Source organism: Oncorhynchus keta, chromosome 23 (genome assembly GCF_023373465.1).
Source record: "Oncorhynchus keta strain PuntledgeMale-10-30-2019 chromosome 23, Oket_V2, whole genome shotgun sequence".
In the NCBI taxonomy this organism is placed as follows: Eukaryota; Metazoa; Chordata; class Actinopteri; order Salmoniformes; family Salmonidae; genus Oncorhynchus; species Oncorhynchus keta.
Window position 1 is genome coordinate 25,734,301 of NC_068443.1, and position 17,414 is coordinate 25,751,714.

The 17,414-nt window shown below is 43.5% G+C and overlaps 1 protein-coding gene across 8 annotated transcripts in view; it reads left to right on the forward strand.

The window, feature by feature from the left end:
* The window catches only part of LOC118402064 (catenin delta-2-like), a 146,230-nt gene that overhangs the window by 76,118 nt on the left and 52,698 nt on the right, over window positions 1–17,414 (forward strand). For 7 of the 8 annotated variants that reach the window (XM_052476918.1, XM_052476917.1, XM_035799928.2 and 4 more), the window contains 4 exons: window positions 2,904–3,049; window positions 4,342–4,894; window positions 5,113–5,256; window positions 14,573–14,882. In XM_052476918.1, the coding sequence (XP_052332878.1) occupies window positions 2,904–3,049; window positions 4,342–4,894; window positions 5,113–5,256; window positions 14,573–14,882 (1,153 nt within the window). The remainder of the gene's footprint in view (window positions 1–2,903; window positions 3,050–4,341; window positions 4,895–5,112; window positions 5,257–14,572; window positions 14,883–17,414) is intronic. The other variant, XM_052476921.1, reaches the window with a different exon arrangement.

Consider the following 17,414-nt stretch of genomic DNA (forward strand, 5'->3'; position numbering starts at 1 on the left):
GGGCAGGTAACCTTCTCCTGTCATCCGACAAACCCAGATTCGTCGGTCGGCCTGCCAGATGGTGAAGTGTGATCCATCACTCCAGAGAACATGTTTCCACTGCTCAAAAGTCCAATGGCGACAGTTATTGTGCTGATGTTGGTTCCATGGACAGTTTGGAACTCGGTAGTGAATGTCCTGTTCTGTGAGCTTGTGTGGCCTACCACTTTGCGGCTGAGCCGTTGTTGCTCCTAGACGTTTCCACTTCACAATAGCAGCACTTACAGTTGACCGGGGCAGCTCTAGCAGGGCAGAAATTTGACAAACTTACTTGTTGGAAAGGTGGCATCCTATGACGGTGCCATGTTGAAAGTCACTGAGCTCTTCAGTAAAGCCATTCTACTGCCAATATTTGTCTATGGATCTTGCATGGCTGTGTGCTCGATTTTATATACCTGTCAGCAACGGGTGTGACTGAAATATCCAAATCCACTAATTTGAAGGGGTGTCCAAATACTTTTGTATATATATAGTGTATTTTAGAATTCATGAATTCACTAGAAATAGACAAATATCATGTCGTCCCAAATGAAACAGGCAGGAAGATATTGTTCAAGCCAACACAAATAGCATACGTTCACTGCAACACTTTTTATGCTTATCAATAGTCTAAATGTCAAGAAGAATGTCAAGAATGATCTATACAAAATCAACCAGATACAGAAATGCTCGGTGATAGGATCTTTCTCTTTTAGCACTGAGTGATGTCAATGACTTTGAACGTTTCAATCAGGAACTAGATACCGCAGGTGTTCAAGTCTCTCATCACGTTTGCGTTCTGCATTCAAAACAGTTGTTTCCCCTTTTCTTCTGATCCCAAATGCCCTCACTTCATTTGATCCAAGCAATGATCTTCATCTTTTTACTATGACCTACTAAGAGAGTATTAGCTGTCAGGAGAGATTCAGCGTATGTCAAGGGTTTGATATGGAAATGATGTCTCGCCGAGGCGTCAGCAGCTTCCTTTGAGCACAGCAGAGTACACATGTGTACGAGGAATATGGTTTCAAATCAGCCACTATAAAGCAATCACATTCATATTCAATGTGCTGAAAAGTGCAGAGAGGTTTTTGGGGCTAGAAAGAAAGAACATATGCAGATAGTATATGCTGTCTGTGTGTGTGTCTGTATTTCTATGTGTGTACGTACGTACGTACGTACGTGTGCGTGCGTACATGCGTGTGTGTCATAGACTGTGTTTGCACGTGCACTGCACTCTACATTCCCTCCCTATCAGTTACGCTAAAAATAGCGTCTTGATGAAAAATGGAAATGTGTTATAGACTAGATGAATTAAAGGAGCCACTCCCTGCATATTTAAAGCACCCTGAGCGACCACCTTGCCAGGGATATTCCTCTGGACTGCTGGACTACTTTACTTTACCACACGCACGCGCACGCACACGGACTCTTCTAAGAAGGACCCTGTAGTATTCACTTAAATTCCAGAAATCCTCAACCAAAAACTCGATACCATTGACATGATTATGTATTTATGAAATACTCAACTACTTAAATGCTCCAGTGTACATATGTAACAGTATGAAGTTGTTGCAGAAACATTTCTGTGGTCATTTTCATATAGCCGTCATAGATAAATGTCACAAGATAAATAATATAGAGTCACTTACGACAGCATTTTCAGTGCTAGTTAAAATCATAATTTTAATAATGAGCTAGCTCACTTTTCTTGAATGAAAATGATGATGGGGGGGGGTGAGAGATGAGATGCTTGTGTGTGTGTGTGTGACAAAGGCAGTCATTGGGCCAGTTACTCCACGCTAATGTGAAAATGAGTTGGGTGTTGCCAGAACAACATGGATATGAGAGTAAACACAGGGGAAGGTGTGAAGGCAGTCAATGCAGGAAGTCTCACTGACCTGAGAGCGGTGTAGAGCACTGAAACAGGTCACACAGAAACAGGTTCACAGCATTTTATTTAATGACACGCACAGTACTCACAGCTATGTTGCTGAAGATTGTGTGCTATTATACTGTAGTGTGGAGTAAATTGTATTTATTTTTGTGTGCAGTAATTATATTTTTGATTTACAACACTGTGGCTAATATACAGTATATAATACAATATACTGCATAATATTGCTTGGATAATGTAATGAAAATGTAGGCCTATGGAAATAAAATGCTGATGTTAGTGTTACTATTTGAATTGAATGCTCACTCTGCTGTTATTTACAGGAGTTCTGGCAAAGCACAAAAATGCAGGTCAGCGTTAGTTTTTCTGCATGCTTTTGAAATTACCCGTACGAGAGTAGTGAGGCCCAAACAACTCTGTAGTCTGATTACCTTTATTGTCGGCCTCATTCCGCACCACTTGTGCTCAGTGACTCCCAATTCCTTCTGATCCATTATACATGCTTTCCCTCTCTGGGTCTGAAAGAGGGAGAGAGACAGAGGGAGGGAGAGAGACAGAGGGAGGGAGAGAGACAGAGGGAGAGAGACAGAGGGAGGGAGAGAGACAGAGGGAGAGAGACAGAGGGAGGGAGACAGAGGGAGGGAGAGAGACAGAGGGAGGGAGAGAGACAGAGGGAGGGAGAGAGACAGAGGGAGAGAGACAGAGGGAGGGAGAGAGACAGAGGGAGAGAGACAGAGGGAGGGAGAGAGAGAGAGGCAGATAGAGAGGCAGAGAAAGAGGTTGGTAGATAGAAAGGTAGTTATGTACAGAGAGACTGGGAGAGAGAGACTGGGAGAGACAGACTGGGAGAGAGATGCTGAAAGAGAGGTAGAGAGAGGGAGAGCGTGATGGATGCAGAGAGGCAGAGGAGAAAGAGAGTATGGGGGATACAGACACAGAGGGTAAGAGATTGTCTCAATATTTCAGCTCCACTCTCCTTCCAAAACAGGACAAGGCCTGCTATCCCAGAGTGCACTTAAGCTCAACAATCAGGATGGAACACTCCCTTACCCAGCCGGTTACCACAGCAACCAGACACTAGAGGCCCCACCCCGCGGGGGTCAGGTGGGAGGGGCAATCCACAGTTACAACCAGGTGGGTGAGGTTTATTGTGTGTCCCAAATGGCACCATGTTCCCTATATACAGTAGTGCACTAGTTTTAGAGCCCTGGTCAAAAGTAATGGACTATATAAGGAATAGAGTGCCATTTGGAACAGGCTCTTAGATTGCCAAGGTCAAAGATAATTTAGCCTTTTCGCTGTATAGTTTGGATTTCAAGATGGCATGTGATCTAGATAGAAGATTAAATTAGTTTAGTTTATTACTCACATGCACAGGGTCACACTCGCAGATGTATTTGCAGGGTACAGTGAAATTCTTAAGCTCCGAGCTCCAACAGTGCAGGTCAAAAAGAGATGTAAATGAAACAATAATAAAAAATAAAATAAAAATAATAATAATATATACCCCCAGTTAGCTCCAAAAATATTGTGACAGTGACACATTTTGAGCAGTTTTGACTCTATACTCGAGCACTTTCGATTTTAAATGATAAAATTACTATTAAGTTAAAATTCAGACTGTCAGCTTTAATTTGAGGGTATTTTCATCCGTATCGGGTGAACCGTTTAGGAATTACAGCACCTTTTGTACATAGTCCCCCATCAAGCTTGTGACTACAAACTTGTTGGATGCATTTGCTGTTTGTTCTGGTTGTTTTTATGATTATTTTGTGCCCAGTAGAAATGAATGGTAAATAATGTATTGTCATTTTTATTGTAAATAAGAATATCATATGTTTCCAAACACTTTGAGGATGCTACCATGATTACGGATAATCCTCAATGAATCATGAATAATGGTAAGTGAGAAGGTTACAAAAAATGCTAACCTCCCATGTTATTGTAATGGTGAGAGGTTAGCATGTCTTGGGGGTATGGTATTTGTGTGTCTGTAACTTTCTCACTCATCATTATTCACGATTCATTCAGGGCTATCCATAATCATGGAAGCATCCACATTAATGTAGACGTGTTAGAAACATATTATATTCTTATTGACATTAAAAGTGTCAAGTTACGCAGTACTTTTGGTCCCCTAAAAATGTGGGAACTATGTACAAAAGTGATGTAATTTCTAAATGATATGGATGAAAATACCCTACAACTAAATTTGACAGTCTGCACTTTAAACTCATAGTCATTGTATCATTTCAAATCCAAAGTACTGGAGTGTAGAGCCTTAACAGCAGCAAATGTGTCACTGCCCCAATACCTTTAGAGCTCACTATATTTACAGCTGTACCAATGATACATGTCCTTTTGGGGTTGGGAACAGAGTAAATGTCAGTTGAAACAATAATAAGGTTCTTCCTGTGTTTCTCCAGGTGACATCTAGCCGTGCAGCCCAAATGGCTGCCAGTGTAGACTCCTCCCAGTCCCAGTGCAGAGATAGAGAGTTGTTTGCCCAGAGCCATGGCAGCGCCTTCCACATGCCTGACGCCCCACCCACTCCTTCCATGTACTACTCTTGCTCCACCCTGCCCGCCCAACGCGTGAGCTCCCCCCACTCCATACAGGCCGTGGGCTCGCCCACCAAGCTCCAGCGCCTTGGCTCAGCCTCCGACATGCCCAGCTACGCCACCCTGCAGCGGGTCTCCTCGCCCAAGCAGTCCCCCAGCCGGCTGGCAAAGTCCTATAGCACCAGCTCCCCCATAAACATGGTGGTGGGGTCTGCCGGGCTGTCCTCCACGTCTCCACTGCACATGGCCTCTTCAGGCAATGCCTCGGGTTCGTCCCCTCTCCATCAGTTCAGCTCCACTGTGGGTAACTACGCCACCCTGTCCCCCAGCAAGCGCATGCAGCACTCCTCTGACCAGTACAAGATCTCCCACGAGCTCTACGCCAACGCCACCCTCGGGAGGCCTGGCAGCTTGGCAGGTGGGTTCACATGCTCAGACAGAGAGATAATATCTTTATATATATTATGTCTAAAATTGTGTTTTCTATGAGTTCAGCAGTCTATATATTGATAAATAAATATGCTCTCAAATTGTTTTAAATGCTGTAGTTAATAGGCTTGATAATACTAGATGTCGTTATTAACCATGTTTGGAATCAATTAACAATGTTTCCTGTGTTTGTGTTATGGTGTTCAGGGTCCAGAGGCTCCTACAGCAGCCAACACAGTCACCTGGGCTCAGAGCTGCGACCTCTCCAATCTCCTGAGCACCACATTGACCCCATCTACGAGGACAGGGTCTACCAGAAGCCCTCTCTCAGGAATCTCAATCAGAACCAGGGTGAGTCAGCTGGTCCGGAGCCTTTGCCCCGCAGCACTGGGCATCCCCTTATATTATACTATAACTTTGTGGCTTTCTCACTTCTTAGCCAACCAAGTGTTATTGTTTCACAGTAGGTTATAGGGGGTTATCATTCAAACAGAGGTTCAAGAGGAAAAAACGTTTTTAGATAGCTGCTAATCTTTTATTGGCTCTTTGAGGTTCTGAGTCAGCACTGGATTCATCCTTGATAGGAGAAATTACTCAATGCAACAAAAAATGGTATAATGTCAGAATTAGATGGGAATCAAGCAAACACAACAAGCCAAAAAGTTAAGGAAGCAGGAATTTCAACAGTCAATGCCCCACATTTAGCTTATCATTCAGGTAGAACTCAGAAGATGGGCCTTTAAACTGTGGTTTTCTTGCAAATAACAGAATTTTTATCGCTCCATCAGATTGTTTAGCTTATCTACATTTTTTCAGTTCAGGTATGCAAATCCGATTAGTATCTTGATGGCAATTTGTTTTGTAGTCACAGATCATTAGATATTAGGCAGAAATTAATCTCAATTAATCTCACAGGATTTATGCTCAAGCATTGAAAACTGAGTATGAGGCACCCACCATGGTCAAATTCACTCCACAGTATTTAGCCTAATGCTTTCTTTAATGAGCATGTGTATCCCCTCCACAGAATTTCCGCCTCACTTCACTGCATATGATCAAATCCTACTATACGATCTGAAAAGCTTTAGTTTCCTAAAGGCTAGGGAATTGGAGTTATGATATTGCTTCCTGTTTGTAAAGAATGCAGGCTACTATATGAAAGACCGGAGGGGATACCATGATTCTTACTGGTGTTTTATTGAGCATGGGTTGAGATGGTACAGATTGTCCATGAAGGCTGTTGGATCATATCCTCACAGCCAGTACTGTATCCCTCCTCTGCTGATTCTCAACCTAATCTTTCACCTCCTTTTAGCCCTTCTCACACTGTATGTAGGATTCTGTCTTTTACGATTATTGTGTCACACTACAGGTTGGTATTTATCGTCATTAATCTTGCCATGGAGGCAGCTGTGCAGAGTGGTCACTAGCTGGCACAGCCACAAAGCCATAATATCTGATTTTAAACCTAACCCTAACCTTGGCCACACTACTAACCCTAATGCCTATCCCTAAACTAAAATCAAGACCAAAAAGAACATTTTTGTTTTGCTGATTTGTACGATATAACCAATTTAGTGTATTTGATCTGCGCATGTGCCAGCACCGGCAGCGCAATCCTCTGTGCTTATGCGCTAGTGAAGTGAGTTCGGAAAAACTGAAAGTATGCACCTTTGTGCAGAAATTGTTTTCACATATAAAGGTTGTATGTCAGAGGCTTCCCAAAAATAACGCGGTAGACGGTCATTCTTGCCCATTTTCTGCTTTTATCAAAATCCCATTAGGTAGTCTGATTTTGGTTTATGTCCATGTAAACAAGATTATTAGGGAAATCGTTGTTCTGGCAAAGCATGTAAACGTTTAAATCAAACTATTATATTAATCTAGCTATTCACAGGTGCCGGACCTGTTTGTATTGGGCCTGTTCCTTCCAGACCTGTTCCTTCTGGTATCGGCTCGTAACACCAACCACACTACACGGATAAAGGCTCAACATTTCTGACAGTGCCAGAACTTTGTCAAAGCCTACGACCGCACATAGTGGTACTTAATCCACAGACCTAGACCCTGTCACACTGAACGAGCCAAGACATCCAACAATCGTTTATGACCTAATAATTTGCCCACAATGTGGACATTTTGTCTGAGGTGGTAAAGTCGTAGCATAAGAAGGCTAAAATTGTACAGTTTGTGTGGGCCTTTAGGCAACCCCCAGGGCAACATTTCACATCTGGTGGTTCAATGTTGTTTTTTGCCTCTTTGGTTGTCCAAAAATGTTGCATCAACATCAAATATATAATGAAATCACACATTGCAATGGGGACACCTTTTTGTAGGCCTATTCACATTTCAGACAGTGCCACAATGTTGTTTCTGTGATAATATTTATTTCAGTCAACCAACATTCATTGATCTGATATACACTGTGTGCTGTGGCGGTCAGTGCTGTTTAAGATGAGGGAGGACGTGAATTTGTTTTATGAGCATGGATTTATTTCTATTACAGCATATTGGATGACTGTCATTCATATTCCATTCACCCAGCTCAAAGTAACATTGACAGGTTTAAGTCTACTACATGATACTCGATTTTCCCTGCTACAACCTAGGCTATGAATTCAAGTTTACAACGTAGGTGCACAGGTCAAGACACATTTGAGTAATCAAGGTGACAGACATTGACACATTCAATAGTGCTTTCCACAATCTTGCCTGCATCTAGCTGATCTAGGGTTTAATTATTAGTCCAGCAGTTGCAAACAAGAGTTTCTATTGGACAAATTCATGTATGTTTTAGTTACGTTTGCTTCCTTTTAAGAAAGTTTAAAGAAACAGAATCGGTGGAATGAATACACCCCTGATCACACTCAAACACAGTTCACTATCGTAACAGCCGGGGTGGCAGGGTAGCCTAGTGGTTAGAGTGTTGGACTAGTAACCGGAAGGTTGCAAGTTCAAACCGCCAAGCTGACAAGGTACAAATCTGTCATTCTGCCCCTGAACAGGCAGTTAACCCACTGTTCCTAGGTTGTCATTGAAAATAAGAATTTGTTCTTAACTGGCTTGCCTAGTTAAATAAAGGTAAAAATAATATATATATAAACAGCATGATCTCCCTTTGATTGTTGGAGAATTCCTTTTCGTATCTACGCAGTCTTCTCCTCTCACCTTTTTCCTTTGCTTTTGGACATCAGTGCACAACACATCAGCTGTCTGTGGCCAGGCGAAAAAACCTTTCCAAGCCAAACCTTCATATCATAATCACTAACTACACACCGCCTACATTTGTCAACATATTAGCTAACGCCAAGTCAACATAGCTACTAGAACTAAAGCGTTAGTAAATCCACTCTGATACAATCATAGTAGTTGGTCCCTCCTTTGCTGCTATAACAGCCTCCACTCTTCTGGGAAAGCTTTCCACTAGATGTTAGAACATTGCTGGGGTGACAAGCATTAGTGAGGTCGGGCACTGATGTTGGACGATTAGGCCTGGGTCACAGTCAGCGTTCCAATTCATCCCAATGGGATCTTCCACACCAATCTCGACAAACCATTTCTGTATGGACCTTGCTTTGTGCATGGGGGCATTGTCATGCTGAAACAGGAAAGGGCCTTCCCTAAAGTGAATCGTCTAGAATGTCATTGTATGCTGTAGTGCTGCTCGGCCATGGAAACCCATATCATGAAGCTCCCGACGAACAGTTCTTGTGCTGACTTTTCTTCCAGAGGCAGTTTGGAACTCAGTAGTGAGTGCTGCAACCGAGGACAGACAATTTTGTGTTGCATACCACCGATGCATACCGAGATGTTTCCACTCCACAATAACAGCACTTACAGTTGACCGGTGCAGGTCAAGCAGGGCAGAAATTTGCCGCATTGACTTGTTGGAAAGGTGACATCCTATGATGGTGTCGCGTTGAAAGTTACTGAGCTCTCAAGCTTTGTGACAATTGAAACATGGATTGTGCATGTGTGTGATTTTGAAGAGGAATGGGCAAGACAAAAGATGTAAGTGCCTTTGAACGCGGTATGGATTATGGTATAATGGGCCAGATGCACCTGTTTGAGTGTGTCAAGAACTACAAAACTGTTTGTTTTTTCACGCTTAACAGTTTTCTGTGTGTATCAAGAATAGTCCACCACCCAAAGGACATCCAGCCAACTTGACACAACTGTGGGAAGCAATGAATTCAACATGTGCCCGCATCCCTGTGGAACGCTTTCGTCACCTTGTAGTCCATGTCCCGACAAACAGGTGAGCCTGTACATCTTGTACACTAATAGTTGTACTAGTTCCCGTCCTGACAGATGATGGGAAAGTTAAGTTCGCTGATGACACTGCCTTGATCAGCCTGTTGCATGATGAGGAGGAACATCATCTCCCGGTCCTAGATGACTTTGTAGAGTGGTGTGAGGAATCACACTTGGTCCTCAATACCAATAAGACCAAAGAGATGTGCATAGACTTCAGGAAGCATACAGCACCTACCTCTGCAACATCTATCAGAGGTCAGAACATAGAGATTGTAGAGGAATACAAATATCTGTTGCTGCTACCATCTCTTATGACCGAAAATAACTTCTGGAAATGTTTTCCTTCTAATGAGTCCGACGAGAAGGAAATCCTGCTTTCACTGGAACAGGCCCAGATCCACGCCTTTTGCGTGAAGAAAAGACGGCAGAAAAGGGGAGGCAGATCGGGGATCCTTCTGAGAAGCCTGAGGCGAGCGAGTAAGCTCCCGATGCCTTCCATTCTCCTTGCTAACGTGAAATTTATTTGCACTTATTTATTTACATATAAAAACACTTAGGTTGGAGTCATTAAAACTCATTTTTCAACCACTCCACACATTTCTTGTTAAACAAACTATAGTTTTGGCAAGTCTGTTAGGACTTTGTGCATGACACAAGTCATTTTTCCAACAATTGTTTACAGACAGATTATTTGATCTATAATTCACTGTACCACAATTCCAGTGGGTCAGAAGTTTACATACACTAAGTTGACTCTGCCTTTAAACTTCTTGGAAAATTCCAGATTATGATGTCATGGCTTTAGAAGCTTCTGATAAGCTAATTGACATCATTTGAGTCAATTGGAGGTGTACCTGTGAATGTATTTCAAGCCAATCTTCAAACGCAGTGCCTCTTTGCTTGACATCATGGGGAAATCAAAAGAAATCAGCCAAGACCTCAGAAAATAAATTGTAGACCTCCACGAGTCTGGTTCATCCTTAGAAGCAATTTCCAAATGCCCGAAGGTACCACGTTCATCTGTACAAACAATAGTACTCAAGTATAAACACCATGGGACCACGCAGCCGTAATAACGCTCAGGAAGGAGACGCGTTCTGTCTCCTAGAGATGAACGTACTTTAGTGTGAAGAGTGCAAATCAATCCCAGAACAACAGCAAAGGACCTTGTGAAGATGCTGGAGGAAACAGGTACAAAAATATCTATATCCACAGTAAATTGAGTCCTATATCGACATAACTTGAAAGGCCGCTCAGCAAGGAAGAAGCCACTGCTCCAAATGCGCCATAGAAAAACCAGACTACGGTTTGCAACTGCACATGGGGACAAATATCGAACTTTCTGGAGAAATGTCCTCTGGTCTGATGAAAAAAATTGAACTGTTTGCCATAATGACCATCGTTTGGAGGAAAAAGGGGGAGGCCTGCAAGCCGAAGAACACCATCCCAACTGTGAAGCATGGGGGTGGCAGCATCATGTTGTGGGGGTGCTTTGCTGCAGGAGGGACTGGTGTACTTCACAAAATAGATGGCATCATGAGGCTGGAAATTATGTGGATATATTGAAGCAACATCTCAAGACATCAGTCAGAAAGTTTAAAACTTGGTCGCAAATTAGTCTTCCAAATGGACAATGACCCAAAGCATATTTCCAAAGTTGTGTCAAAATGGCTTAAGGACAACAAAGTCAAGGTGTTGGAGTGGCCATCACGAAGCCCTGACCTCAATCCTATAGAATATTTGTGGACAGAACTGAAAAAGTGTATGTGAGCAAGGAGGCCTACAAACCTGACTCAGTTACACCAGCTTTGTCAGGAGGAATGGGCCAAAATTCAGCCAACTTATTGTGGGAAGCTTGTGGGAGGCTACCTGAAACATTTGACCCAAGTTAAACAATTTAAAGGCAATGCTACCAAATACCAATTGAGTGTTTGTAATCTTCTGACCCACTGGGAATGTGCTGAAAGAAATACAATCTGAAATAAATCATTCTCTCTACTATTATACTGACATTTCACATTCTTCAAATAGTGGTAATCCTAACTGACCTAAAACAGGGAATTTTTATTAGGATTAAATGTCAGGAATTGTGAAAAACTGAGTTTAAATGTATTTGGCTAAGACTTCAACTGTATCTAAATCAGTTGGTCGAGACACTACCATCTTGGATCTGATTCTCTCACTGAGCCATCCTAAATAAATCCCTCGACGTCTGCCACTCAATAATACAGTATGTATGTGAACTTCCGACTTCAACTCTATTATTAAGATTACATTAAAAACGGGACATTAAAAACTGTAACAATGTTTCAACGAGACGTGGTTGAACTAAGAAATTGACCATTTTGAGCTGGCAGGGATTTTCAATGCACCGGCAGAACAGAGACACTACCTCTGGTAAGACGAGGGGTGGGGGTGTGTGTCTTTTTGTCAATAACAGCTGGTGCGAGATGTCAAATATTAAAGAAGTCTCGAGTTATTGCTCGCCTGAGGTAGAGTACCTTATGATAAGTTGTCGACCACACTACCTACCAAGAGAGTACTCATCTGTATTATCCGTAGCCGTCTATTTACCATCACAAAGTGAAGCTGGCACTAAGACCGCTCTCAACCAACTCTATAAGGCCATAAGCAAAGAAGAAAATGGTCACCCAGAAGCGGCGCTCCTTGTAGCCGGGGACTTTAATGTAGGCAAACTTAAATCAGTTTTACCAAATTTTTACCAGCATGTCATATGTGCAACCAGGGAAAAAATTATCCTTGACCACCTTTACTCCACACACAAAGATGCATACAAAGCACTCCCAGGCCCTTCATTTGGCAAATCTGACCACAGTCATCAGCTTCATCAATAAGTGCATCGATGATGTCGTCCCCACAGTGACTGTACGTACATATCCCAACCAGAAGCCATGGATTACAAGCAACATCCGCATGTAGCTAAAGGCTAGAGCTGCCGCTTTCAAGGAGCGGGAGACTAATCCGGACACTTATAAGAAATCCCACTATGCCCTCAGACGAACCATCAAACAAAAGCATCAATACAGATTTAAGATTGAATCCTACTACACCGGCTCTGACGCTCGTTGGATGTGGCAGGGCTTGAAAACTATTACGGACTACAAAGGGAAACCCGGACGCGAGCTGCCCAGTGACGCGAGCCTACCAGACGAGCTAAATTCATTTTATGCTCGCTTCGAGGCAAGCAACACTGAAGCAAGCATGAGAGCACCAGCTGTTCTGAATGACTGTGTGGTAACGCTCTCGGTAGCCGAAGTGAACAAAACCTTTAAACAGGTCAACATTCACAAAGCCGCTGGGCCAGACGTATTACCAGGACATGTAATCAAAGCATGCGCGGACCAACTGTCAAGTGTCTTCACTGACATTTTCAACCTCTCCCTGACTGAGTCCGTAATACCTATCATGGTTCAAACATACCAAGACAGTCGTGAAGAGGGCACGACAAAACCTATTCCCCCTCAGGAGACTGAAAAGATTTGGCATGGGTCCTCAGATCTTAAAAAGGTTCTACAGCTGCACCATCGAGAGCATCCTGACCGGTTGCATCACCGCCTGGTATGGCAACTGCTCAGCATCTGACCATAAGGCACTACAAAGGGTAGTGCGAACGGCCCAGTACATCACTGGGGCCAAGCTTCCTGCCATCCAGGCGATGTAAGAGGAAATCCCATAAAATTGTTAAAGACTCCAGTCACCCAAGTTATAGACTGTTTTCTCTGCTACCGCACGGCAAGCGGTACCAGAGCACCAAGTCTGGGGCCAAAAGGCACCTCAACATCTTCTACCGCCAAGCCATTAGACTGCTGAACAATTCATAAAAATCGCCACTGGACAATTTACATTAATACCCTCCCCCCTCTTGTACATTGCTGCTACTCGCCGTTTGTTTGTTACCTATGCATAGTCACTTCGTCCCCACCTACATGTACAGATTACCTCAACTAGCCTGTATACCTGCACACTGACTCGGGACCAGTGGCCCCTGTATACAGCCTTATTATTGTTATTTTTATTGTGTTACTTTTTATTATTACTTTTTATTTTAGTCTACTTGCTAAATATTTTCTTCTTCTTAAACTGCACTGTTGGTTAAGGGCTTGTAAGTAAGCATTTAATTGTAATGTCTACACTTGTTGTATTCGGCGCATGTGGCAAATGAAGTTTGGCATGTAACTGTTATGAAAGTTGCATTTGCAATTTGTTTTGTTATTTTAACGCCACTTTAAATGTGTACATGACACTGCAACAACATTTCCCCACGGGGACATTAAAGTCTGTAAAGAATTGAGGCTCTTCTGAGGGCAAAAGGGGGTGAAACTCAATATTAGCTTCCTAATGTTTTGTACACTCCGTGTAAAATGTTTATCCGACCATAGTACAACTGAGAACTGCCCAGGTGGGAGTTTCATGTGTGGAGCCTAGGTCATGGCTGCCAGGGAGGCGGGTGCAGTGTAAAAGCTGCTACACGGTAACTCTATTTACCTCTCACTCTGTGTTAAACTGACAGGCAGGCAGGGCTCCCTAGAGATGTATAGAGGCCTTCCACATGATCACGATTAGCAGTAGCAGCAGCAGCTCTGCCCTGACCAGGGAATGCAGCACAGTAGTCTACAGCCCTACAGTGATACATACCTCAAAGATAAATGGCAATGAGTGAAAGAATCGTGTCTCATTCCATGGCTTTGCTCAAATCAACAAATTGTATATGTATATATTCAGAATAACGTAGACTTTTCACTATATTATGTTGGAAAATGACTTTTCTCCATTGGACTTTGTTTGACATGAAATCGTTAGCCATTCACCGCTGTCTTCCATGAATTATTCTGAAATTCATTTTAACCAACACAATACTGTGTGGAAATTAAGGTGTTCTGTGTTTAAGATCATGTTCAATGCTCCTCATGGTAGATTATGAAAACACAAAGTTAGTAAAGAAATACATTTCACAATAAACTGACTGTCTAAGGTCTTTTCAGTGTTCTGAGAGAGTTACATCTGTTGTGTTCTATTGGAGTAAATAATCATTCATCTACAGAATGCCTACTTCTTCTTCTTCTGGCCATTTGTCAATTGTGTTTATCTAACTGTAATTTGACAAAGTGACATTTAGTGCATTCGTCATAATTCATACAAGATAAATGTACTGAAAGTTATGACATGTACCGGAATCTTTTGTGACACGGTATGTTTTTCTGTGTATTGTTTCCTTATAGTTCTTGGCAGAGGCTGCCAAGGGATGTATTGAAACATTAATTAAATGAATGATCCTTTCTGTCTTTCTTTTGATTTTGCTTTCACCCTCTTCTTCCCCTCCTCTTATTTCTCTGGTGTTTGGTTGTTCTGTTTCTCTTCTCACTGTGTGCTCGCTCATTCCTCTGCCTAGACCCAGTAAACCAGTTTTGTGAAGAGGTCCTGAACTTTCTGCTCTGTCCCTACTTCCCTCCTGCCGTAGCCCCATCTTCCCCTGGTGTTGACTCCATCCCCTTGCAGCGTACAGGCAGCCAGAACGCCTCAGGCACTTTGCCCTACCAGAGAAGCAGCTTTGCCACTGGCTCGGACTACGCCAACCCGTACCGCACCCTCCAGTTCTGCCCGACCACCGAGTTGCCCTACAGCAAGTCTGGCCCCGTGCTTCCCCCGGAGGCCGCACTGGCCCGCTCACCTTCTGTCGACAGCATCCAGAAGGATCCCAGGTGAGTGTCACTTTAGCGCTGTTATTTATAACACCTCACCTCTCCTTCAGTCAGACCACTGAATATGAAGCACACATCCACATCACTGCCTACCAGTCGCTCCTCTGTTTGGCCTGTCGGTACCACTACGCCTTGAATGACACAGCCACTGTTTTCTGGAGGGCACATGAAGCTTGTTAAACCTCACCTTCCTTCACCTTGTGTTGTTTAAACTTTTACTTGTGTGTGTGTGTGTGTGTGTGTGTGTGTGTGTGTGTGTGTGTGTGTGTGTGTGTGTGTGTGTGTGTGTGTGTGTGTGTGTGTGTGTGTGTGTGTGTGTGTGTGTGTGTGTGTGTGTGTGTGTGTGTGTGTGTCATAAAGTGTTTGACTGGGAGTGGCCTTGAGTCATAAGCTTTATGGCTGTATTGCTGTACTATCAGAGTTGCTTTTGTGTGGGTCTGATCAAGGAGTTTATTCCTTTAGAGCAAATATTTAAAAAACAATACTGTAAACAACAACATGTTTAATCACTAGGAATACATACTAATGAAAGATCAGAGAAAACAGGACTATCTACAGTTGAAGTCGGAAGTTTACATACACTTAGGTTGGAGTCATTAAAATTCATTTTCACATTTCTTGTTAACAAACTATAGTTTTGGCATGTCAGTTGGGACATCTACTTCGTGCATGACACAAGTAATTTTTCCAACAATTGTTTACAAACAGATTATTTACCTTATTATTCACTTATTATTCACTTATTATCACAATTCCAGTGGGTCAGAAGTTTACATACTCTGAATTGATTGTGCCTTTAAACAGCTTTGAAAAATTCCATAACATTTCAGAAAAAGTTTGAAGGTAGGCCTTGAAATACATCCACAGGTACACCTCCTTTTGACTCAAATGATGTCAATTAGCCTATCACAAGCTTCTAAAGCCATGACATAATTTGAGTCAATTGGAGGTGTACCTGTGGATGTTTTTCAAGGCCTACCTTCAAACTCAGTGCTTCTTGGCTTGACATCATGTGAAAATCAAAAGAAATCAGCCAAGACCTCAGAAAAAATGTATTTGACCTCCATAAGTCTGGTTCATCAATTTCCAAATGCCTGAAGTTACCACGTTCATCTAAACAAGCAATAGTACGCAAGTATAAACACCATGGGACCACACAGCCGTCATACCGCTCAGGAAGGAGACGCGTTATGTCTCCTAGAGATGAACGTACTTTGGTGCGAAAAATGCAAATCAATCCCAGAACAACTGGGGCGGCAGGATAGCCTAGTGGTTAGAGCGTTGGACTAGTAACCAGAAGGTTGCAAGTTCAAACCCCCGAGATGACAAGGTACCAAATCTATTGTTCTGCCCCTGAACAGGCAGTTAACCCACCCAACTAGGCCGTCATTGAAAATAAGAATTTGTTCTTAACTGACTTGCCTAGTAAAATAAAGGTAAAAAAAAAAAACAGCAAAGGACCTTGTGAAGATGCTGGAGGAAACAGGTACAAAAGTATCTATATCTGTGATAATATTGCATTAGGAGGTAGGTGAAAGAGTCAGGCGCAGGAGAGCAGAGATGTCTGAGAAGCGTCATTTTTAATTGGCAACACAGGTATCGCACAATCAAAAAAGTAAAACGCCCTCGACAACAGAGAACCCGTACAAACCCACAGAGGAACAAACAAAGCTCTGACAATAACACACTCCCTGTAGGACCCCTCCAGCACCGGTCAGCAGTGTGCCCTCTACGACCACAGCTGGTACGGGAAAGGCCCCCTCCTCTGGTCGCCCTCACTGCAGCACCTCCTAGCTCCATGGGCGTTGGAGTGGAGGGGCTGGGGGATGAAACTGACAGGACCCAATCCGGACGCCCGCGGGTCGCCAGCAAGTTGTCCAACCGAATGGACATGTCTATCAGCTGGTCTAAGGAGAGGGAGGTGTCTCTACAGGCTAGCTCCCTACGGACGTTCTCGCGCAAACTGCACCTATAGTGATCGATCGGGGTCCTGTCGTTCCATGCCGTGCCAGCGGCCAAGATCCGGAACTCTAGGGCGAAGTCCTGAGCACCCCTCTTCTCCTGCCTTAGATGGAACAGCTGTTCACCCGCCGCTTGGCCCTCAGGTGGGTGGTTGAACACGAAAGTGGCAGGTGAACTCTGGGTAGTGGTGCCTCGCCGAGTCAGGATTGTTCCATACCGCGCTGGCCCACTCTAGGGCTTTGCCTGAGAGGCAGGAGACGAGGGCGTCACGATTTCACCTCCCGAAGGAGTCGGGTGAACGGTTGCCAGGTATAACTCCATTTTGAGTAAGAATCCCTGGCACCCGGCCGCCGTTCCATCGTACTCCCTCAGGAGTGCGAATCGAATACCACTGGTCCCAGGCAATGAAGGAGAGGGTTGTGGTACTGGTTGGGTTGTGGCTGATGGAGGTGTGGGAAGGCCACCTCTCTCCCATCTTTCCATTGTCGCCATCACCTGATCCATCGTCGCCATCACCTGATCCATCGCAGCCGGTGTAACACTGCCGTGTGGTGTTGAACGTGCTCCTCC